Raw genomic sequence first — 24612 nt, 5'->3', positions numbered from 1 at the left:
TAAATGGCCCCGGTTACATGGTTCTCGCAGCAAAATTTAAGCTTTAAACGTTTCTATCTCGGTTAGTTTTTACCCTACAGAAATAATAAAAAGGTAAAATATTTGATACAGAAAAACATCAAGTATTTTTGGAGTTATTATCAAAAGAAAATGAAAATTACGGTAATTTTAAAAATTCTGATTTTTTTTAATTATATCTTTTTTTCAAAAATATGCATTCTAAACCGCTCAAAATTGTTGAAATCGTTACTTATGCTAATATAAAGAAATTCTTTTAAGGATAACTATAAATTTTAATTTTTGTGGAAATAGCGTATGTTTTATTTTTTTACTTTTTCCTAAAAAGTTCTACCTAAAGGGTTCTCTTATTTTCATCAAACCTGCTTAATTGTGATGCTATTAACTTCTGCTAGAGCTCATTGTACTCCGAAGTACTTTGACAAGTGTACATACACCTGTAGAAGGTATATTTTATAAAATGCATCGTTATCTCGTTATTTAACTTGAATACTTAGATTTGAGTACTCGTCGAAAAATATATACTTTCAATTACTCATAACTCACTTTGAATTAACATTAGTTTAGTTCTTTAAGTAAGGAGTGTATTCCGCTTTTTATTATCTTCAATTTTGGTAATAATAACTTTTTCTGTTAAAGCTTATAGTTTTTGAGTTATACGTGAAAACAGCCTTAAAACATGCATATTTTTACGAAAAAATAAAACCTTTGATCTTTAATAACTCAAAAACTTTTGATTTATGTTAATAACTTTATATAACAAATTTTGCTTAGAATTTGTCTCTCTACCGATTTCTGGTATTATTTAAAAAAATAATTTTCACCCCCGAGAAGAGGTGGCATCCACCACCACGGTAAAGGCGCAAGTTGGCATCATGTCACCTTTGTTCCTTGAGGTATCCTCTAACTACAGTTGAGTCCGCGAGTCTTTACCCGTGCGTCATCATTTAAAGCACACGAAATAAGTCAGGAATTTACTAAACGCAACGGCAAATGGATATTATTCCGATCACGGGATATTATAAAATTTGACGTTATCAAATACATAGAATGTCAAATGTAAGTTTTGCTTTAAAATTTTGGTACATAATTACAGCTACATTTGAAGTAGCTTAATAAATTATTTTATTATCATTGATTAATAAATAAATAAACAATTTATAAAAAAATTCGATAACATATTTTCTTGCTGTTATTTTACTTACTTTGGCGGAACCTTAAACACAAGCATTCAACTGTGTCAACAATGAGGTTAGCTTTGTACGCAGAACCTACGTTACTTCAAATGAGGCCCGAGGCACTACATAATTTTCGGGCCCCTAAATATAATTTAATAATAATATTAATTAAGTTAATTAGTTAATATTGATATCAAATTTTTTAATTGTTCTAAGACCTTCTTCTTCTTCTTCTTCTTAACGTGCTCTATCAAGTCCTCTTGACGTTAGCAATTAACATGGCGAAACTGTCTCTGTCTCGAGCTATTCTAAATAGTTGTTCTGCTTTCTTTATTCCTTACCACGTCCATGTAGCCGTCCATGGTATTTTCAGTGTACGTCTGTGCAGCCACATTTCAAAGGCCTCCAAACGATTAATGGTCGATATTTTTAATGTCCATGCTTCGACAACATACAAGAGGACTGACCAAATGTAACATTTAATCATGCGCTTTCGAAGTTTAAGTTGCAAGTTATCATACAGAAGAATGACCTCATTTTTAAAAATGTCGTGCGTAACCAAGATATTTAAAACTGGATACTCTTTGAATTATATGAAATCAACATATAACTGTGAATCTTGATGGGCCAAACGGCTAAATACCATGTATTTTGTTTTTGAACAGTTTATGCTTAGGCCAAACTCTCTTCCCACCGTGTCAATGGCATTTAAAAGGTGTTGTAATCTATTCATATCATCACTTAAAATAACTCCATCGTCTGCATATCTGATTGTATTTATCAGAATTCCATTAACTTTCACACTCCATTCCAAAATATGGAGCGCTTTCTTAAATATTCTATCTGAATATAAATTGAATAACAGTGGGGACAGTATACAACCCTGTCTGACACCTCTTTGTATTTTGCATATTTCTGTTGATTTTCTTTTTATGCAAGCTGTCGCTGTTTGACGCCAGTATAATTTTTCTATGATTCGTACATCTTGACTATCAACTCCTTAATTCTTTAATATTTTAATTAATTTGTGATGTTGTACTCGATCAAAGGCCTTCTCATAGTCAATAAATACAGCAAATACGTCTTTCCTTTGATCTCGGCATATCTGCAATAATACATTTAGTGCAAAGAGTGCGACCCGGGTTCCCAGTCCATTTCTGAAGCCAAGTTATTGTGTTTCATCCTGGTCTTCTTCACATTTGTCTCTGATTCTACTGTGGATGATACGTAGAAAGATTTTCAAAGTGTGGCTCATGTGGTTCTAAGACCACAGTTGACAAATTTGAAAATTTATCTTGTTTTATTGCAATCAAAATCTTTTGATAATCTTTCCGGGCCGCAATAAAATGCGGGCCCGAGGCAGGTGCCTCACTGGCCTAGTGGTAAAATAGGCCCTGTTTGTACGTCGTCAAAATTTATCTTAAAATAATATTAACTTATCACAACATTTCTAACTCCAATATAAAATTAGTTGTGAAAACAACTGTTTGTATAGGTACTATAAAAAACTTCAAATTGCAAAAATTCGACAAAATAACAGCAAAAAATTCAACAAACTGACAGCCACAAAAGTATACAAACCAAAACGTCAGAAATTGTACTTAAAATATGTGAAGACACCCCCAATCTTCTTTCTTTGTACCTATCTCTTTTTAATACACTGAGTCTAAATCGTTCATAAAAATAACATGTGTTTTTACTTAATAACAGGCCACAGCTGATTTGCCATTAATTTCATACGTGGAAGGGAATGATGCTAAATAAAAAGTATGTGTTTTATCTCACCAGGAATTAATGACGCACGGGTAAAGACTCGCGGACTCAACTGTACTCACGGATTTTCATGAAAATCGATGGAGGTTCAACGAAATCGGAGGTGAAAACTTTCAGTGACTGCACTAAGTGGATTGAATGATAGTTTCCCTAATTTTGACATTGCTTTGCACATTTATTTGTGCATCCCAGTTGCCAATGTGTCCGCTGAAAGGTCATTTTCGAAAATGTCAAGAATTAAAAATAATTTCCCATCAAGTATGACGCAAGAACGTGTTAACAATTTGTCGATTTTGTCAAGAAAAAAATTTGGAAAGGCCTTTTTTGAAAAGAAGTCTCTGATGTAATCGAAGTGGTATATAAACATCGTAGTGTATATCCATTTTTAATGTATTCTTATTTAAATAAAAATTTGTGCAATTTTTTTTTCGCAAAAATGGTACATGTTTGAAGGGCAGCTAACAGAGAATTGCCTAGGGCGTCAATTGACCTAAACGCGGCCCTGTTGGTGACCACAGCTGTGTTTACTGGTAACACTAGTTTCCAACCAAATTGCGACTTGAATGCAAAATGCTGTTTTTTGTTAATTTTTACTCTCTGAATATGATTATGATGGTAAAAAGTTCCTAACACGTAATATTTTTGAGTTATGATTTTTTCAAAAAATATGAGTTGGGTATGATTTTTAAGTTATGAGTATTTTACTAAAATATTTTTAAAACAGTCATTTGTAATATATCGGGGCGTGATCTTATCAAATTAACGTTTTTCCTAAAAATTGTTCATAATTTGGCAACACTGGGATATGTAATGTCTACGAATAACACATATAAAGAATAATAGTGGAGTCACTGAAGGTGGATATGAGCTATTACCTCCGATTTCGTTAAACCTCCATCGATTTGCATGAAAATTGGTGAGTAGTTAGAGGATATCTCAAGGAACAAAGGTGACATGGTGCCAACTTGCGCTTTTACCCTGGGGGTGGATGCCACCCCTTCTCGGGGGTGAAAATTATTTTATTAAAAATAACCCCATAATTAAATAGATGGACAAATTTCAAACAAAATTTGTTATATAAAGTTTTTAAAATAAATCAAAACTTTTTGAGTCATTAAAGATCAAAGATTTTAATTTTTCTTGACAAAAATGCATGTTTTTAACCAATTTTTCATCATTAACTCAAAAAGTGTAAGTTTTTACAAAAAAGTTATTATTATCAAAATTGAAGCTAATAAAAAATGAAATAAATCCCTTACTACAAAAACCTTTTAATGTTAACTAAAAGTAAGTTATAGGTAATTGAATGTATATTTTTTTCGGCGAGTAAAAAACTCTAAGTATTAAAGCTGAAATAACGGGAAATTGATGCATTTTATAACAAACTTATTAAATATTTATCAAAGCACTTAAAAATATCTATTAAATGAGCCCCTGACCATGTTAATATCTTTAAAATTTATGCTCCAAAATTTTTTCAAAATTTATCTTTTAAAAATTTTTCCAAAAAGTTATGGTTTTTTTTAATAAGTCCGTTCGTGTTTACGATATCAGGTTCATCTAAAAACTGTTTGAAAGTTAATTCCAAGTGCTATTTAAGCGCGTTAAACTTAATCTTTTAAACCCCTTACTTTTTTTTTTAATAAAAGGTTTAATGACCCCGGTTGCATGGTCCCCACAGCAAAATTTAAGGTTTAAACGTTTCTATCTCGGTTATTTTTTACCCTATAGAAATAGTAAAACAGGTAGAATATTTGGTCCGGAAAAGACTAAAATTTAGTTATATATAATTTTTTACGTATATTGAGTATTTTTGGAGTTATTATCAAAAACATATGAGAATTACAATAATTTTAAAAACTATGATTTCTTTAAATTATATCTTTTTTTCAAAAATATGCATTCCAAACCGGTCAAAATTATCGAAAACATTCCTTTTGCTAATATAAAGAAGTTTTTGTAAGGATTACTATAAATTTAATTTTTTGTGGAAATGGCGTATGTTTTATTTTTCACTTTTCCCTAAAAAATTCGAAACGGTTCTTTTATTTTCATTATAACTTGCTTAATTTTGACGCCATTACCTTGTTCTAAAGCTCATTTGATAGGTACTCCGAAGTACTTTGGCAAATGTTTAGCAGGAATATTTTATACATTGCATCGTTTTCCCGTTATTTAAGCTTGAATATTTAGATTTGAGTACTCGTCGAAAAAAATACACATTCAATTGCCAATAACTCACTTTGAACTAACATTAGTTTAGTTCTTTATGTAAGGAATATATTCAATTTTTTATTGTCTTCAATTTCAGTAATAATAACTTTTTTGTAAAAACTTATAGTTTTTGATTTATACCTGAAAAACCGATCTAAAACATACATTTTTTTACGAAAAAATAAAATTTTTGGTCTTTAATAACTCAAAAAGTGTTGATTTATTTTAATAACTTTATATAACAAATTTTGCTTATAATTTGTCCCTCTATCGACTTATGATATTATTTTTAATAAAATAATTTTCACCCCCGAGAAGGGGTGGCATCCACCCCCAGGGTAAAAGCGCAAGTTGGGATCATGTCACCTTTGTTCCTTGAGGTATCCTCTAATTACTCACCAACTTTCATGAAAATCGATGGAGGTTCAACGAAATCGGAGGTGAAAGCCTTCAGTGACTGCACTATAAACCAAAATGTAGTCCTTAATCAGTAAACCTACCCATTTAAACTTATATAATTCTAAACCATTTTAACGACTGTTACTTATGCATGATAAAAGTGTCTGGGTTTTCAAGGAAGAGCAAGCATAAAATTGAATATCCAGATATTACTTCAGCAATAAAACTGGTTTTTCATGGAGAAGATTTACCAGTTCCAGTTCCAGGACCTTCGGCAAATTGGGAGAAAAACTTGGAAGTATATGGTGATAAAAGTGAACCTGATGATGTATGAGACAAGAATGATTCTTATTTTCCCGAAAGCGACGAAAAAGCACCTTATTGCATCCAACAAGCCGAATTACATGATTTAGTTCGAGACCTTCACTTGTCCAAAGGACATGCTTAATCTTTAGGTTCTAGATTACAATAATGAATTTTTTTAAATGGAATTTACTAGCCAGTACAACTTATAATATTTAGGAACCATAACCAGGAGCTATCCTCGTTATTTACTATGCAGGATAAAATGTGTGTTTGTGTTAATCCAAATAGTGTTATGGGAAAAGTGGGATATGCACAAAATTGTGTACAAAAGACTTACTATAGTTTTTTTTTCTAGTTCTGAACTTATGTCACTTATGTGTATATAGTATATAGGAATTTTTCTAATAAACAGCAATATTTTATGCATTCTATAACTCAAAATCTAACATTTCACCTGACCAGACCATGTACGGTGGACGCCTACGCAGAAATGCGCGGCATTTTAAGAAGAAGATAACTCAAAATATATACGTAGTGGAACATTTTGGTGTTTGAATTCGCATTCAGTACGCTTTAAACTCTCCGGTACAGCCATTTTTAACATCAGTCGCAACTTTTTTTGTTTATTTTTTGACTAGTGTAATCATGGCCTATGCTCTGTATAGGGCTTTTCATTCACAGTCATTTGTTTCGAGCTCCTGTCATATGTCGTATAATCCGTGTATATTAATATTATACACAGATTATACAACATATGACAGAAGCTCGAAACAAGTGACAATCGATGAAAAGTCCTATTGACGACGTGAAGTTTCCGGTGACTGACAAAGACTGTATGCAACGTCTGGCTTGACGCTGTACGTAACCTACGGCATTTATTGGAGACCACATCCTAAAATGAGAATTTCATATTACTTGTCTTTGACGGTATCATAATATGTATATACACCAGTTAATAGGGAAAAAAATCATCGATTTCACGTAAAAATGTTAAACAAGGTTTTGAAGGTTTTAAACAATAGATAAGGGATAAATGATGATAATTACGTGATGACGTACAGCTAATTTATCTTCTTCTTTTTTTTAAGTTACAAAGAATGAAAAACTTAGTTTTTTGTATATAAAACGTTTTTTGTGCATTTTAGAAAAAAATGTTTCAGATAAATATTGTAGACCTTAAAAAGTTCTTTAATTTGGTGGGACACATATCGAAATATATAAAAAACTGACCGAGATAATTGTAAAAAACTCTCTTTTAACAATAATTTATAAATATTAATAACTGTATTTTTTGCACAACGATATTTAATTTAACTACTTTAAATTATGCCAATTAATGGGATATTTCAGTGTGCCAAATTTCAACCAGATCGACCGAATAGTCTATAAGTTATTCAATTTGTTTATCCCAGACAGCAATTGTTTAAACAACTGTTCTTGCCCTAACAGTGACTCTAGAGATATTTTACAAATCGCAATCGATTATTTGAGACTTTAGTTTTAAGATGTATTGAAACCGTTTCAGATTTTATCAAAATTGTTATTAAAAAAACTGTCTGAAAAAGACCCTACTTTTTAGGTTATAAGCAATTAGAATAACTTTGACAGTTTTTATGTTACACGCTTGTATGTAGGCTCACTGAAAAGCTGGTGAAAAAATACACATTAAAATAGTAAAAAAAAATTATATGACTAATAGAAATCAAGTTAGAATTTTTTTTTTTTCAATAAATCATATTTCCATTGTTTATAAACATTAAGAGCTGAAAGTTGAACAAAATTTACACATTGATTTAAACATTGATTTAAAAAGTCATGACTCTTTAAACTGGTGGTACTCGTGAAACACCGCCAGCAAATGTGAAGGTGAGAATAGCTTCGTTTTATTTTTTAGAATGGAATCCCAATTTGAAACACGTTGAAAAAATTTGCAGTTTGCTATTACTTGCTTTAATTTTACAATAATTGTGTTACGGATAGGGGGAATAAGTTAGGCAAAAGTCTGGATTCCATACAAGGAGCTACTCAATTCACCCCCGGCCTATCCGTATCCTCGTCCATTTTAAAATTATGGCACGGCTTCGCTGGTCATCAACTACGCCTCAGCCCTCCAGGGCTAAGGCAATGTGGAAAATGCACCAGGCCTTGACAAAGGCGAGTGCAAAGGGGACACTGAGTTCTGACAAGAACTCAGTGTCGTTTCTTACATTAATAAACCTAAAATTAAAAATATACAGCTGCTCTGCTTCTCTGGTAGCAGATGGCTGGTTCTGAAAAGAACCAAGCCAAAGCTATTGCTTTCTTACATTTGAAAAAGAACGCAAGCGTGAGCTGCGATGACAATTGCTCGTAAGAATTACTTATATTTTACTAATTAAAAGTATATTATTTATATAAATATACAATAATAATTAGCTCGGGTCCAGAAATTAAATTGGTTGAAAACACGATCTTATCCATAAAACAAAAATATATTTTTAGCAGTTAGTAAAAATAAAAAGCAATTGATTCAACTTTTATGCGCAGAGCTGAACAAATCTGGGTACCGAACTAAAGTAGCAGATGAAGATACAGATGTATTAATTAAGTTTACGAACATACATATGAACCTGACAAAACCGTTGTAATAATAATTGGTAATGATACCGACATACTTATAATATTGACGGACACATTTTAACTCTCTGCTCCGGACAATAACATATATTTTGAATAAAAAAATATGAAAAAAAAATTTTTAAGAAACGCTTTTCTTCAGTTACGAGTGACTAAAATTAAAAATATTATAAAAAACAAATAAAAAAACAATTGAAAAAATCTAACACATTCGTCAAAGAAAAGCGTGGCGCGTCTTCATCGAATAAACGGTTTTCGCCCCACGCTTTTCTTTAACGAATGTGTTAGATTTTTTCAATTTTTTTTATTTTTTTTTAGTTGATTTATTTATAATATTTTTAATTTTAGTCACTCGTAACTAAAGAAAAGCGTTTCTTAAAAATTTTTTTTTCATATTTTTTTATTTTTTTACTTTTTAGTCTTACACTTTTCAAACATTAAACTATATCGTATTAAAATATGTATAAAACATATGATGTACTAACATGAAAAGTAGTCGGAATCGGCAAAAAATTTGAAACTTTATTGTTTATTTATGAAGCATAACGTAAACAATTAACGTAAAAAGTGAAATTATGTATAGTTCATATCATTAGCTACAATCCGTAAAAGTTTCAAGTTTTTACATTGTAAAAAACAAGAGAATTTAAGCATTTTCCATTAAAATCGTTTTTTTTTTATTTAAACAATTAATTATTAAACATAAAAAATTTTTTATTGACTATTCGTGTATTGTTCCCGCGAATGCATATGTCTGCAAATTTTCATTCATTTGCATTGTAGAAAAGGCAGTCAAATTAACGTATAAAAATTTGACGCAAACTATTGAACTAAATAAAAGCGTTTAAAAAATGGAGAAAAGGGAAAATATATCTATTATAGTTGTAATAGCTTGAAACATTCTCATCTAAGAAAATACGTTGGGTTCTTCTATATTTTCACTGGGTGTGATACAAATTCCTCTTTTTTTAATCAAGGAAAATTGAAATTATTAACTGCATCGTCAGAAATTTTAGATCTGATAAATATTTTTTATGACAAGAATGCTAACAAGGAGGACATCATGAAAAACGGATGTGATATCACTGTTGCAATTACTATTCTGCTGCAATTGATGTTACATATAAAATAAATACAATAAAATATTGACATTAAATGAGTTACGTTTTTTACAATTTATAAGAAATACGGGGAAAAATCTTTTAAATTGGAAAATTTGCCCCAACAGAAGGTGCAGGTTATCAGCATGCACTTCGGGTGGCGAGATTTCAGTTTCTCCAGGACTTGTGTTATGGAAGAATTTGGACCAATCACGGGTCACAGATTTTCGATTTGACACTTGACAGTTCGATCAACTTTTGAAAATATATCCATTTACCACAATAAAAACAAATTTGTTTTTAATACTGTGTGTTTACCTCTTTAATTTTGTTATTTTAGGTGAATTGGATTTATAGAAGTATAATATTGGATTTACATTTATCAAAATGTAGTGAACTGGAAAAATGAATTCAAATTCAGAAGATGTAAGTGTAATGATATGTATATAATTAACGTTAATGATAATAATTTTAATTCTATGAAGATGTAAAATAAATACACCTTAAATATAAATACAAGTGTTTTAATTTATTACCAAAACAAATTTTAAATAGTAATAGTAAATTTAAATAGTACACTTTTGTTAGATCCAAACCCCCAAAAATAGAAAAGTTACAATCAAAGAAATAAAATGATTGGGGTTTTTTAATTTCCTAATATGTAGGTATGTATTTTACCTTTCATTATAAGACTTTTTCTATGCTTGGAGTCACACAAAATAATAAGATAAATACTTGTGGATTTTCTATAATTTTTTTATAGAAAAACAGCCAATATCATCTTGTTCTTATGGTATTCCCTACAGTACATAGTACATCTATACTTATACAATACTTTTGCTTATATACCAATGCTTATATAAATAAAATATATAAAACTATAATGTAACCAAAAGTGCGTTTATACTTTTAAATACATATACCATATATACCTATACAATTTTATTTTAAGTATAATCATACACATTACCCATTAAACTGTTAAACATACACACAGTTAAAAAATGGACAGGAAAAAACCTACAATGAAATAAACACATAAGTAGGTATCATTCTAAAATTCTTTACCCAAATCCAAATTATTTATTAAGCTAGATTTATAGTTTGACGGACTGTAGACATAGACACTCTGAAAAAAGATCAACATAGAAGTTTGGGGGAGCTATACTATAATAATATATATTATATCATATCGCTCACTACAACGATTCCTAACTAGGAACCTAATTAGTTTAGAAACTAATGGTTCCATGTGTGCAGGTTCACTCATCATTAGATACTATAGTATCATATTGCTCACTACAGCGATTCCTAACTAGGAACGAATGGTTACATGTGTGCAGGCTCATTTATTTACTATAGTGAGCGATGTGATATATTATATGTAGTATAGCTCCCCGTGCGTGACAAGCTGTATAATCAAGAGTACACAAACTTCTATGTTGATCTTTTTCCAGTGCGTCTTCCTCTACAATCCTTCAAACTATAAATCCAGCTTAATAAATAATTTGAATTTGGGTAAAGAATTTAGAATGGTACTGTGTTTATTTCATTTTAGACTTTTTCTGGCTATTTTTTAAATGTGTGTATGTTTAATGGGTAATGTGTGTGATTATATATCGTCGCTGATTTGCAAAAAGAGGCCAAGTAACATTTTTATATTTTTACTAAGTGGAACTTTAGCTGCCTTTTACACAACCAGTTTAAAACAAAATGTTACTTGGTACCAAAAATTATGAGGCTATCTCAACAACAATAAGTAATACACTTGGCCCCTTTTTACAGAATAGGTAGAACCTTCGTACCTACTTATACAATACTTTTGCTTATACAGTATGTCCCTGTAAGTTGTATCCATATGGAAAACTTTTTTATTATTAATTTTACGAAAAAAAGTTATTCTTTATAAAAAGCTCTGCATGGTCCAAAACCTAAGATTTAACCATCAAATATCAAATTTTTTGAATATTATACGGGGTATGTCAAAAAGTTTGAATTTCACTCAAGAGTAAAGTAGCTTTATTTTTCACAATATTGAAAATTGCTATTATGAAAAGTTGTTTGGAATTAAAAACTGTATTCTAGTATGCAATTACATTCTTCTAATTGAAAATTTTTTTTTTGAAAAATTATGGATAACTAACATTATTTTCAGTTATTTTAATTCAGATAACTCTTTTATTATTAATTTTACGAAAAAAAGCGATTCTTAATAAAAAGTTCTGCATGGTCTAAAATCTAAAATACAACCATCTTTTGTCAAATTTTATCAATTTTATACGAGGTATGTCAAAAAATATGAATTTCGCTCAAGAGTAAAATACGTTTATTTTTCACAATATCGAAAATTGTTATTATGAAAAGTTATTTAGAATTAAAAACTATGTTTCAGTATGTAATTACATCCTTCTAATTGAAATATTCTGAACTATAAAGGTACTTTACTTTTGATCTAAATTTATCTTTTTTGACATACCTCGTATAAAATTGATAAAATTTGATATAAGATGGTTGTATTTTAAGTTTTAGACCATCCAGAATTTTTTATTAAGAATCACTTTTTTTCGTAAAATTAATAATAAAAGGGTTATCAGAATTGAAATAACGAAAAAATAATGATAGTTATCCATAATTTCTCAAAAAAAAAAAATTTCAATTAGAAGGATGTAATTGCATATTAGAATGTAGTTTTTAATTCCAAACAACTTTTCATAATAGCAATTTCCAATATTACGAAAAATAAAGCTATTTTACTCTTGAGTGAAATTCAAACATTTTGACATACTTCGTATAATATTCAAAAAATTTGATATTTGATGGTTAAATCTTAGGTTTTGGACCATGCAGAGATTTTTATAAAGAATAACTTTTTTTCGTAAAATTAATAATAAAAAAGTTTTCCATATGGATACAACTTACAGGGACATACTGTATATGCTTATATAAATAAAATATATAAAACTATAATGTAACCAAAAGTGCGTTTATACTTTTAAATGCATACCTATACAATTTTACTTTAAGTATATAATCATACACATTACCCATTAAACTGTTGAAATGTGCACACAGTTAAAAAATGGACAGGAGAAAACCTAAAATGAAATAAACACAATATAAGTATCATTCTAAAATTCTTTACCAAAATCCAAATTATTTATAGTTGGATAGCTGGATTTATAGTTTGACGGACTGTAGACATAGACACTGAAAAAAGATCAACATATAAGTTTGTGTACTCTTGTTTATAAAGCTTGCCACGCATGGGGAGCTATACTATAATATATTATATCATATCGCTCACTATAACGATTCCTAACTAGGAACCTAATTAGTTAGGAACTAATGGTCCCATGCGTGCAGATTCACTCATCATTACTATAGTATCATATCGCTCACTACAGCGATTCCTAACTAGGAACAAATGGTTAGGTGCGTGCAGCCTCACTCATTTACTATAGTGAGCGATATGATATAGTATAGCTCCCCGTACGTGACAAGCTTTATAATCAAGAGTACACAAACTTCTATGTTGATCTTTTTCCAGTACGTCTTCCTTTACAGTCTGTCAAACTATAAATCCAGCTTAATAATTAATTTGGATTTGGGTAAAGAATTTAGAATGGTACTTAATGTGTTTATTTCATTTTAGGCTTTTTCTGGTTATTTTTTAAATGTTTGTACGTTTAATGGGTAATGTGTGTGATTATATATTATTTAAAATAAAATTGTATATGCATTATGTATTTAAAAGTATCAAGGCACTTTTGATTACATTATAGTTTTATATATTTTAATTATATAAGCAAAAGTATTGTATAAGTTATAAGTAGATGTACTATGTACTGTAGTGAATACCATAAGAACAAGATGACATTGGTTGTTTTTGTATAAAGAAATTATATAACATTCAAAAATATTTACCTTATTATTTTGTGTGACTCCAGCATAGAAAAAGTCTTATAATGAAAGGTAAAATACATACATACTATTTTTTTTATAGAAAATTAAAAAATCCCAGACATTTTATTTCTTTGATTGTAACTTGTCTATTTTTTACTGGTTTGGATCTATAATAACAAAAATATCTCATTTACTATTTAAAATTTGTTTTGGTAATAAATTAAAACACTTGTATTTATATTTAAGGTGTATTTTATTTTACATTTTCATAGTATTAAAATTATTATTATTATTTATCTACATATAATTACACTTACATCTTCTGAATTTGAATTCATTTTTAGAGTGCACTTTGATAAATACAAGTAAGTAAATCCAATTAAACTTTTAAATCATCCAATTAACCTACAAAGATCAATAAAAGTACAGAATACTACAAAACAAAATAAAAATGGATAAAAATAACAAAATTAAAGAGGTAAACACACAATTATTAAAAACAAATTTGTTTTTAGTTTTATTGTGGTAAATGGATCTATTTTCATTTTCGAAAGTTGACAATCGAACTGTCAAGTGTTAAAAAATCGAAAATCTGTGACTCGTGATTGGTCCAAATTCTCCCATAACACAAGTCCTGGAGAAACTGAAATCTCGCCTTCGGGTGTATCATCAGTTACAACCAGAGATATGTCAAGAATAGATCTGGCTAGGGATATGCTAAACAATGTATCGGGGTGTAACGTCGATGTCAAGTACGGTGGTCTAGCTATCTTTGTCTGTCGTGCGAGTATGAGCGTATCTTCCAAGAGGTGGGAGTAATGGAACGACAGTTGCACAGAGGCGGCAGCCATCATATGCTAGAAAGAGAAAACTAAGCGCTAGTAGAGAGAGATAGATAGACCACCGACCCGAACTGCTCCACGTTAGGCTATTTTTCGGAGCTGGCCAAATATATGTGTATAAAATCTTTGGTTACAACACTGGTTAGGTAAAAAACTGGATGCTACCCAATATGGATGGAAAAAAACTGATATGGGTTTTGAACCTATTTACACCTTAGATTGTTTGATTCCTGAAGAGATATTAAAACAAATAATATGTAAATGTTCAACGGGTGCAAAAGTGTTCAAATAATAATCGATTGCGATTTGTAAAATATCTCTAGAGTCACTTGTTAGGGCAAGAACAGTTGTTTAAACAGTTGCTCTCTGGGATAAACAAATTGAATAACTTATAAACTATTTGGTCGGTCTGGTTGAAATTTAGTACACTTAAATAACCCATTAACTGGCATAATTTGAAATAGGTAAATTATATATTATTATGCAAAACTTAGAGTTATTAATATTTATTAATTAGTGAAAAAATGAAGGTTTTTTACAATTATCTAGTTCAATTGTTTATGTATATTAATATGCGTACTATCAAATGAAAGAACGTTTTAAGATCTACAACACTTGTTTAAAACATTTTTCTCTGAAATTAACAAGAAACGTTTTATAGTCAAGAAACTGAGTTTTTCATTCTTTGTAATTGTTTAAAAAAAGAAGAAGAAAAATTAGCTGTACGTCTTCACGGAATTATCATCAGCTATTTCTCATCTACCGTTTAGCACCTTCAAAACCCTGTTTAACAGTTTTTCATGTTTTTTTTCCCTATTAACTGGGGTAATAGAACACAAGCTGCTTATTAATACATTAATCGCACGAACTTCGAAAGACTTTTGTTATAAAAATGTCTTATTTTGTTGTAGGTTGTTCCCACCTTGCAAATGGATTTCTAAGAAGAAGAAACGCAAACAGAAGGATTCGACGCTTACCACGCAAAGCAGCAGTTTATCGGAATATTTAACACACAATCACAAAAAGAGATCCGAAGGAGTCGGGACGGCGGTAGTCCGTGGCCACACAGTATTAATCCATACGAAGAAATGATATATATCATTATTTAGTAAATTTAATTGTATTTATGTATGTTGTATGTACAGTAAATAAATTTATCTTATTTTACTGTTTTAGTTTGTTTAGAAAACGAGAACGTGTACCTATTAATAGTCTAGTAAAATAAGATTACACTACATGTAAATCAAAATGTAAATTCGTACAGGTTGGAAAAAATTTTATATCAAAGTTTAGGTGAGTACGAAAGATATTTTCAAGAAAGTATCCAAATCATATAAGGGGATCATTGTTTAAATAATTAAAAAGGGGTCATTTTTGCACAATATTTACTTTTTTAACTGCTGAGGTAATTTAAATTTTAATAAAGGTCTTTAGGGTCTTTTTCTACAAAGCTGAAGGACAAGTCTTTCTCCTAAGACATACAAAATTAAATGTGGCCTCCTATTTATTTAAATAATTATATATAAAATTTAAAAATCAAATTTGCAAAAAAATATTTTTTGCGTTTTAAATAAGCATTATAATTTATTTTATTTAATAGGAGAAGTTGCACTATGTTACCACTATTAAGCAAAAAGAAACTGTTTAAAAAATATTTAATAGTTTATGAGATATTTAATTTGTTTATCAAATGTTACTATATTTTCAATTGCAAAAACGCGTTTAAAACTGTTTAAAATCTCATTACTTTTATTTTTATGTATGTTTTCGATAAATGTATTGATAAATTCAAATTTCGATTTAACTCCCCTCTAAAATGACATTTGAAAATTGTTCTAATTTGTTTATAATTTGTTATTTTAATAACGTCGCGGGGATTAAACATTTTGAAATGCTGTTGCGATAATCGGGTTCCTGGTAATTTTTCACTAATTAACAATTTTTTTGTCGTTTTTTTTTTTCTTTTTTTTTCCTTATAGGTAGTAAAAAATATAGTTTTGCTTATAGATGGGGTTTCATTAAAAATGTCCAATCTCTGAATTGTCGATTCTAAACCTCAAAATATTAATGGAGGACAGTAAATGCTTGATCCTTCCCAAATTCTACGTCACTGGCGAAATTGCCATTTTAGCACAATTTTTAGATTCTCCAATACTCTCTATGTAATTAACATACTCTTCACTCGTAACGATAAAGTCATTAGTTTTCGAGATAATTGAAGTTAAACATGTAACAGTTAAACACAGTGTAATTTTTAATTTCAAATATCTCGAAAGCTAATGATTTTATCGTTAAGACTGAAGAGTATATTATTCATTCTTAATGATAAAATCATTAGTTTTCGAGATACATATTTGAAACTAAAAATTAAGCGGCACAATATATTAATCAAAATAACTAAATAACTCTGCCGTTACATGTTTAACTTCTATAATGACTTTATCGTTACGAGTAAAGAGGACTTGACGTACTTTATCCTGAGTTTATAGTCCACACTGGTACAAAAACAAGACAATGGCTCAAAGAATTCTTTAGCGACATTGTGACTACAGCTATGCTACCCCCAGAATTCAAAAGAACAAGAATTATCGCAATCCAGAAGCCTGGCAAAGACAACAAGCTGCCTGAAAGTTACCGGCCTATCGCCTTACTCAGTTGCTGTTATAAATTACTAGAACGACTCTTATATAATAGAATATGTAACACCATTGAGGACGCTGTACCAATTGAACAAGCTGGATTTAGAAAAGGACGAAGCTGTTGTGACCAAGTGCTGTCCTTAACGACATTCATCGAAGCTGGCTTTGAAAGACGTGAAAAATCTGCCATAACATTTATAGACCTTACGGCTGCCTATGACACTGTGTGGAGAGAGGGCCTTATTTATAAGTTGATGAAAATCATACCCTGTCTCAAAACTTGTCAGCTGATAAACAATCTACTAACTAACAGACTGTTTCATTCAGGTATATATAAATGATGCACGAAGTAGCGTTAGAAAACTTAACAACGGCTTACCTCAAGGCTCAGTGCTAGCTCCTTTATTATTTAACCTTTATACGGCGGATATACCTGAAACAAAATCGAGAAAATTCGCTTATGCAGACGACCTGGCCATTGGCTTCCAAGATAATAGTAAGGAAGCTGGAGAACGAGCTCTAAACGAGGACCTAACTACACTTAGTAACTACTTTAAGAACTGGCGCTTACGTTCTAACACAAGCAAAACTGAAACCTGTCTCTTTCACCTGTCGAATCAACTTGCGGGCGATACCCTCAATGTAACTCTAAATGATGCAGCTATCAAACATAACAACAACCCCAAATACCTAGGCGTCACACTTGATAGAACACTCATCTTCAAAAGCCATCTTACAAACGCAGCCGGTAAACTGAGAACAAGAAACAATATAATAACAAAACTTGTTGGAACAACTTGGGGTGCTTCTGCAGATACTTTTCGGACCTCTGCTCTAGCTTTGGTTTTTTCAGTGGCAGAATATTGTGCACCAGTATGGTTAAATAGTGCACATACAAACAAAATCGATGTCCAGCTTAATCAAACCATGAGAATAATCACTGGAACAATAAAATCAACCCCAGTGAGATGGCTGCCTACTTTGAGAAATATTGCTTCACCAGATCTACGCCGTACAGCAGCATTGGTGACAGAGTATCAGAAAATGGTAGCCAACATACAATTACCAATCCATCAAGACATACCAGACATCTCAAAAGAGCACCAGCGACTGAGGTCTAGAAATCCTCCAATCAGAGCTGCCCGAACAATTGGTGATTCCTATAATATACAGAGACAATGGTCCACAAGATGGATGCCAACAATAGCAGCGGACTATATTCAGATATCCACCCCAACCCAGGGTTTCATTGGATCGGGTCTGCCCCGGCCCACCTGGGCGAGGCTTAATCGCATACGTACCGGACATGGTAAATGTGCTGATTCTCTGTTCAAATGAGGTCGTGCAGAGAGTCCACAGTGCGATTGTGGATCGCCTAGACAGACCATAAGTCATTGTGTTTCAGATTGCCTAAATCGTGCCTACCGTGGAAACCTCCAGGACTTTGTGGAATGCTCCCCAGATGCAATTGAATGGCTATGTAAATTGGACATTAATATTTAGATTCATTCATTATGTTTTAGTGTTTGAATAATATATATTATATTTGTGTATTTATCGTAGTGAGAAAGTCCAAACGCTAAATAAATAAATAAAAAGAGGATGTTATTTACATAGAGAGTATTGGAGAATCTAAAAATTGTGCTAAAATGGCAATTTCACCAGTGACGTAGAATTTGGGAAGGGTCAACCATTTACTGTGGCCTGTCGTACGCCTCTGGTAATAGCCGGAAACTTGTATTTAATATAATTTCATAGGGTGTACGTACACTACTTACACTTTCTACCAAGTATGAAAAGGATACATAGAATAGTTTTAAGATACTGAGCAAAAATATTTTTTTAAATTTTTAAATAAAACACCTTGTAACTCAATAATGAGCCATATTTTATTTAAGCGATTTTAGTTCAATCTTAACATTTTGAGGTCTAAAATCTACAACTTAGAGGTTGGACATTATGAAACCACCTCTATAATAAAAATATTTTATTATAAAGGGAGGAAAATTTTCCTCCCTAGGGAAGAAAAATATTTTCCTCCCTAGGGAGGAAAAGTACAACTTTGCTCCCTACAATCAGGTCCGGAAAAGTATACTTTCGGTAGAGGTAGGTGGAAAAACAATTTATTCTTCAGCTTTGTAGAAAAGACCTTCATTAAAATGTAAATTACCTCAGCAGTTAAAAAAGTAAATATTGTGCAAAAATTATCCCTTTCTAATTATTTAAACAATGATCCCCTCATATGATTTGGATACTATTTTGAAAATATCTTTTGTGTTTACCTAAGCTTTGATATAAAATTTATTCCAACCTGTACGGAATTACATTTTGATTTTTTTTTATTTTATTAGGCTACAAGGACCCGGACCAAATTAAATAAAAAGTTCCGGTCCGGTCCCGGTTCTAGTAAAATTCAAAATTTTAGGTCCGCTCTGGTTCCGGTTTTCTTAAAATATTTTGATTCGATTCTGATCAATTCTTTCGGTCCAAACGTGTTTTTTCGGTTCCTACAAATTTTTCAATTTCACAGTCCAATAAAAAAGTAAATATATGGTGTAATTTCTCTAATTTTTTATGTAAGATAATATAGTAGAGTAGGAAAGTATGCTAAATTTGCAGTTACTCGATCGTTATGGGGACCTATTGTGTTGTGAAGATTAGGTCCTAAAACCAAAAAAGTTACATTAAGTGGAATCTTTCCATTTTTTAACTTAGTTTTCCATTTCCAACAATCGTTTTTTCCGATTGTAGCGCCATGTATCCATAATTCGAAAAAATATTTCGAATAAAACTTACTTATTTTACGTAAGGTAAGATTACGCAAGTAAGATGTTACGCGAGTAAGATGCACCATTGGATGGTCGGAATGGTACATCTCTTTCGCACTCACCTCAACGACCGCCTAATACGCGCTAAGCACTCATTTGTAATAAATTAGAAATAACCGCTTAGTAATACAATAATAACACAAATTTCTTCAGAATCTTATATCACTTTCATAATAATAATTTTTAACCGAGTTATTAAGTCTTGAAAATGGCTATTTTAGCGTTTTTCAAATTTTAAATCGCGTGTAACTCGACAACAATCAATTTTAATGAAAAATCACAAGAGACTTTTTGCTCCGATGTGACCCAAATGTTCAAAAAAAATTGTTTGAAGTGAAAAAATTGTTTTTGTGAATATGTTAAAAAAAATTGTTTAAACAATTTTTCGGCCACGGTACCGCCTGGCACCCTGTGGATTTGTAATAAGAACCTCTTTTTGAGTAAGTTTGTGCAAAAAATCGAATCGGAATAATTTACCTAACGGGGGCGACGATACAGCCTGGACTTGGACTAGATATGATTTTAAGAATCAAACAATGTAACCAATGAATACATTTTGTTCGTTGAGGTCAATTTAAATTATGAATGGATTGATTTTTAAAAGTATTCTTCTCAGTTTTAAGTAAATTCAATATTTCGACAAATATGATAGTACGAAATACTCAACATAAAAATGATCTGAAGCTATTTTCTAGTGGCATGTTAGACAATTATATTTTTGATGGGATTAAGCCACAACTGCAAGAATGCAGTAGGGAGGTTTTATATATTTTAAACTTTACTTCCCTATGGATTATAGATAAAGTTGCTTATAATCAGTCAATAAATCGATAGTTTCATGCAATTCGTAGTTGCCCCTGACAATTACATTCCAAAACGGTCATTTATTGGGCTACTATTTCTTTTGCATTTTATTCAAGCTCGACATAAAGTTCTCTGATGTCTCTTGCCGCCTCTTGATCTGCATACATCAATCTTCTTAGTCTTATTGAACAATGAATTTTTTGGGTTTACAGACATATTTCTTATAACATATTCCATACATACTGGGTTGGGATAAAGTATGGAACCAAGCAAATATCTTTGAAACAAAAAGAACAATATTTATGAAACTTTGCATGCAAGTACAGTGACGCAAAAGGCATATGTTGCCATATTTTTTGTTACTACTCCACTTCCGGTTTCACCGGAAATACCCTTAACTTATTTAATTTAAATGGGATATGTATATTTTTGCGGATTTTAAAAGAACTTGTTATTTTTAATTCATAAATACAAAATTTGGTAGAAAAAATTTGTTTAAAATTGTCTGTAGATAATTTTTTGTATTAATACAACGTAGTAGGAAATAAACGAGTACCATCTATACTGTAGACCAAAAATTGTTGTTTAGATGCACTGCATGACTTATTTGAATTTAGTATAGTAGGTAAAACTGTTACCGAACTAATCGACAGAAATAAGTTGTATTAAAAATGGTTCATTTAAGTGAAAAAGATCGTATTGAAATATTAACGATAATCGGTTATGGTGAATTTTCATTTTTTGGAAGTGAATTTTCCAAATCGATGGATTCGACGTAGAGGATTCATAGAGTGGCCCGCTGATTCTCCTAACCTCAACCCGTTAGATTTTTTTTCTTTGGGGTTATCTAAAATCACGTGTTTACGTTAGGCGACCAAGATGCTTGCAGGATTTGAGCCAAAGAATAATTGATGAATGTGAACTAATACGTGGAAAAATCTTGCAAAAAGTGACTCACGAATTTATTTATAGGCTTGCACGTTGTCAGGAGGTGAACAGCAAACATTTTCAACATTTGAATTTATTTTGTTTATTTTTAATATCATTGATCTAACGTAAATAAATTAACCGGGTCTAGGACGTTTCATCGCCGCCGTTTCGATGCCGCCAATTCGATGCCGATGTCGGCCGATTCATCGCCAGTCAATTAATCGCTATCTGATATATTTCCAAATTTTCGACAATTACAATTATTAGTTATTTTTAGTATTAATTAGGAATTCTAGGAAATGCGAGATATGACGGCGATGAAATGGACTGGCGATGAACCGGCGGCATCGAAACGGCCGGCGATGAACCGGCGGCATCGAAACGGCCGGCGATGAACCGGCGGCATCGAAACGTCCCATTCCGAATTAACCTATTTTTTAACTGTAAAGAGATTTATTTCTTGTTTTAAAAGTTCTTTCTTCCAAGCTTGGTATGTATGAATTAAAAATAACAAGTTCTTTTAAAATCTGCAAAAATATACAGGGTGTCCCATTTAAAGTAAATAAGTTAAGGGTATTTCCGGTGAAACCGGAAGTAGAGTAGTAACAAAAAATATGGCATCAGATGCCTTTTCGGACCGTGTCACTGTACTTGCATGCAAAGTTTCATAAATATTGTTCTTTTCGTTTCAAAGATATTTGTTTGATTCTATACTTTATCCCAATCCTGTATATTAAACAGAGTCGGAGCCCCTCCCTGTTTTAGCGCTTTAGTTATCTGGAGCGATAAGCTTTTTTCTTTGCATTGCATTTTTCTTTCACTTCTGTAAAAATCCATGAAATTCTTCGCCTTAGGAGTGATTTATTTTTATTAATGTTTCTTTCGCTAAAAACTTCCTTGGCTGAGACTTGGCTAAGACTTAATTTTTGCCCAGCTTTCTTTGACTCCATCACTTTCTGTGATATCTGCTTATTTCTGTTATTATTTTGGTTATCCAACTCCGCATCCGGTAAGTGCTGGGTGAAGTGAGTAGCTCAGTAAATACGGATGCCGGTCCCAAGCCCGGATAAAGGAGGAGGGTTGAGGCGATGGGCTAGCAACTCGTCCCTTGTCAAAAGAAATAAATGCTAAAAATTTCGACAAAACGCCTCGGAATTCGGACGGATCAAAACAAAGACGACTAATGTAACGAAAATGAAAATGATATTGGCTACATGGAATCTACAAGGACTTAAAACCAAACAAGCAGAAGTATTCAAAGAATTAGCGGAGAGAAAAATAGATATATGTGTTCTCACCGAAACCAAAAAAAAAGGGGAAAAAGAAATGAAGAGATAGGAAAATATATAGGTACATGTCTTCAGTGGAGTGAGCAAAGATAACAGAGCTAAAAGAGGAGTCTCTATTGCTATTCGAAAAAATCTTAAAAAAACAATATTAAATCGTTGACTGAAGTAAATAAACAACCGCTTAAACTGGAAATGAAAAAGAATGGGCACAACATCGTAATAGGGCTTTTCATTCACAGTCATATGTTTCGAGCTTCTGTCATATGTTGTATAATCCGTGTATGTTAATATTAGGTTTGTTCTAGCATCCCTTTCAAACGGTTTGAAACCATCAGCGAATAGTGGACCAGCGCGAGTAGAGGGGATAGCACTGGTGACTGTATTATGTTCTCTCACTGACCAACTGTTTGCTGACGGTTTCTAACTAGTTTGACTGTTTGCTAGAACAAACCCATTAAGTTGGATTTATAGTTTGACGTAGCGTAGACGTAGACGCAACGGAGACGTAAGAAATGGACTGGAGACGTAAGAAAATAATATGTCAATTTATAATTCGACATAGCGTAATTTTTGCGCTTGCGCATGAGTAGAAACAATGACTTATTTCAACAACACACAGCCTATAAATTATAGGAACCGTAAACAAACTTTGTGTTTATTTATTTATACTATTATTTATAAAATATTTATCTGTTTTGTGTGTTAAAATGGATTAGGAAATAAACGAAGGTATGCTGCTCCTTGTTGCCGTGGAATTTCCAACTATGTTGTTTCATTTTCTGGTCTTTAAAATGTTCATTGGATTTAATTATTATCGTATGTGTGTGGATATAACCGATAACCCCGAATTAACAGGCTAATAAACAACTTATATCTTATATTTTTATCTCAAATATTGAAATTACACTATGATATATTTTTAATAAATTAATAACTTAACACCCATTGTATTTAACAAATATGTAATTAACAAAATTCGAATATGTTGGACAAACAACTTTTTACAAAAGGGTTGAGGGGGCGGGTCCACTTTGAGTGACAGAACAAAATTCTGCCTCATGATTGGCCCGACGGAAGAAACGCACTGTAAAAGATGAAAGTTGGTCATCTCTTCCGTTACGTTACGTTTCTCTTACGCTCCGTCAGGCGCTTGCGTTCATTTATAAACAGGAGTACACAAAATTCGGTGTTGATCTTTTCCAGTGCGTCTACGTTACGTCTACGTCTACGCTACGTCAAACTATAAATCCGACTTATACACGGATTATGCGACATTTGACAAAAGCTCGAAACAAATGGCAATCGATGAAAAGCCCTATTGTCGGAGTGTATGCCCCAAATGAAGATGCAGATCCAGAAATTAAAGACGATTTCTACGACGACAAGATGAATGAAATAATCTCTCAAGTTAAAGCAAACTGTGAAATCTATGTACTAGGAGATTTAAACGGCAGATTAGGTAGAGAAGAAAATAGTAGAGTCGTAGGAGGATATGGGGAACAAATAACCAATGACAACGGAATGCGTCTTAGAGATTTTTGTGAAACAATGTCTCTCAAAATTATGAATGGATTTTTTCAACATAGAGACATCCACAAATTTACATGGATACAACCTACTAGGAATCTGCGCTCGATAATCCACTATGTAATCCAACGTCAAACTTCTCAGTTGAAAACCACTGACGTAAGGGTATAATGACCAACGGACCAAAAATATTACCTGAGCTATTGGTTCAAGTATGTAATAAATGTGGCATGGTCACGTCAAACG

At 31.5% G+C, this 24612-nt stretch overlaps 1 protein-coding gene across 3 annotated transcripts in view; it reads left to right on the top strand.

Annotated features, from left to right (window-relative positions):
• The window catches only part of LOC114345196 (cardioacceleratory peptide receptor), a 370854-nt gene extending 355338 nt beyond the window's left edge, over positions 1-15516 (top strand). For all 3 annotated transcript variants that reach the window (XM_028296017.2, XM_050646429.1, XM_050646430.1), the window contains one exon: positions 15261-15516. In XM_028296017.2, the coding sequence (XP_028151818.2) occupies positions 15261-15358 (98 nt within the window). In that variant the 3' untranslated portion in view covers positions 15359-15516. The remainder of the gene's footprint in view (positions 1-15260) is intronic.
• The last annotated feature ends 9096 nt before the right edge of the window (positions 15517-24612 follow it).

Source organism: Diabrotica virgifera, chromosome 3 (assembly GCF_917563875.1).
Source record: "Diabrotica virgifera virgifera chromosome 3, PGI_DIABVI_V3a".
NCBI classification, from domain to species: Eukaryota; Metazoa; Arthropoda; class Insecta; order Coleoptera; family Chrysomelidae; genus Diabrotica; species Diabrotica virgifera.
The sequence above is the reverse complement of the archived record's forward strand: the minus strand, read 5'-3'. Positions and strand labels throughout refer to the sequence as shown.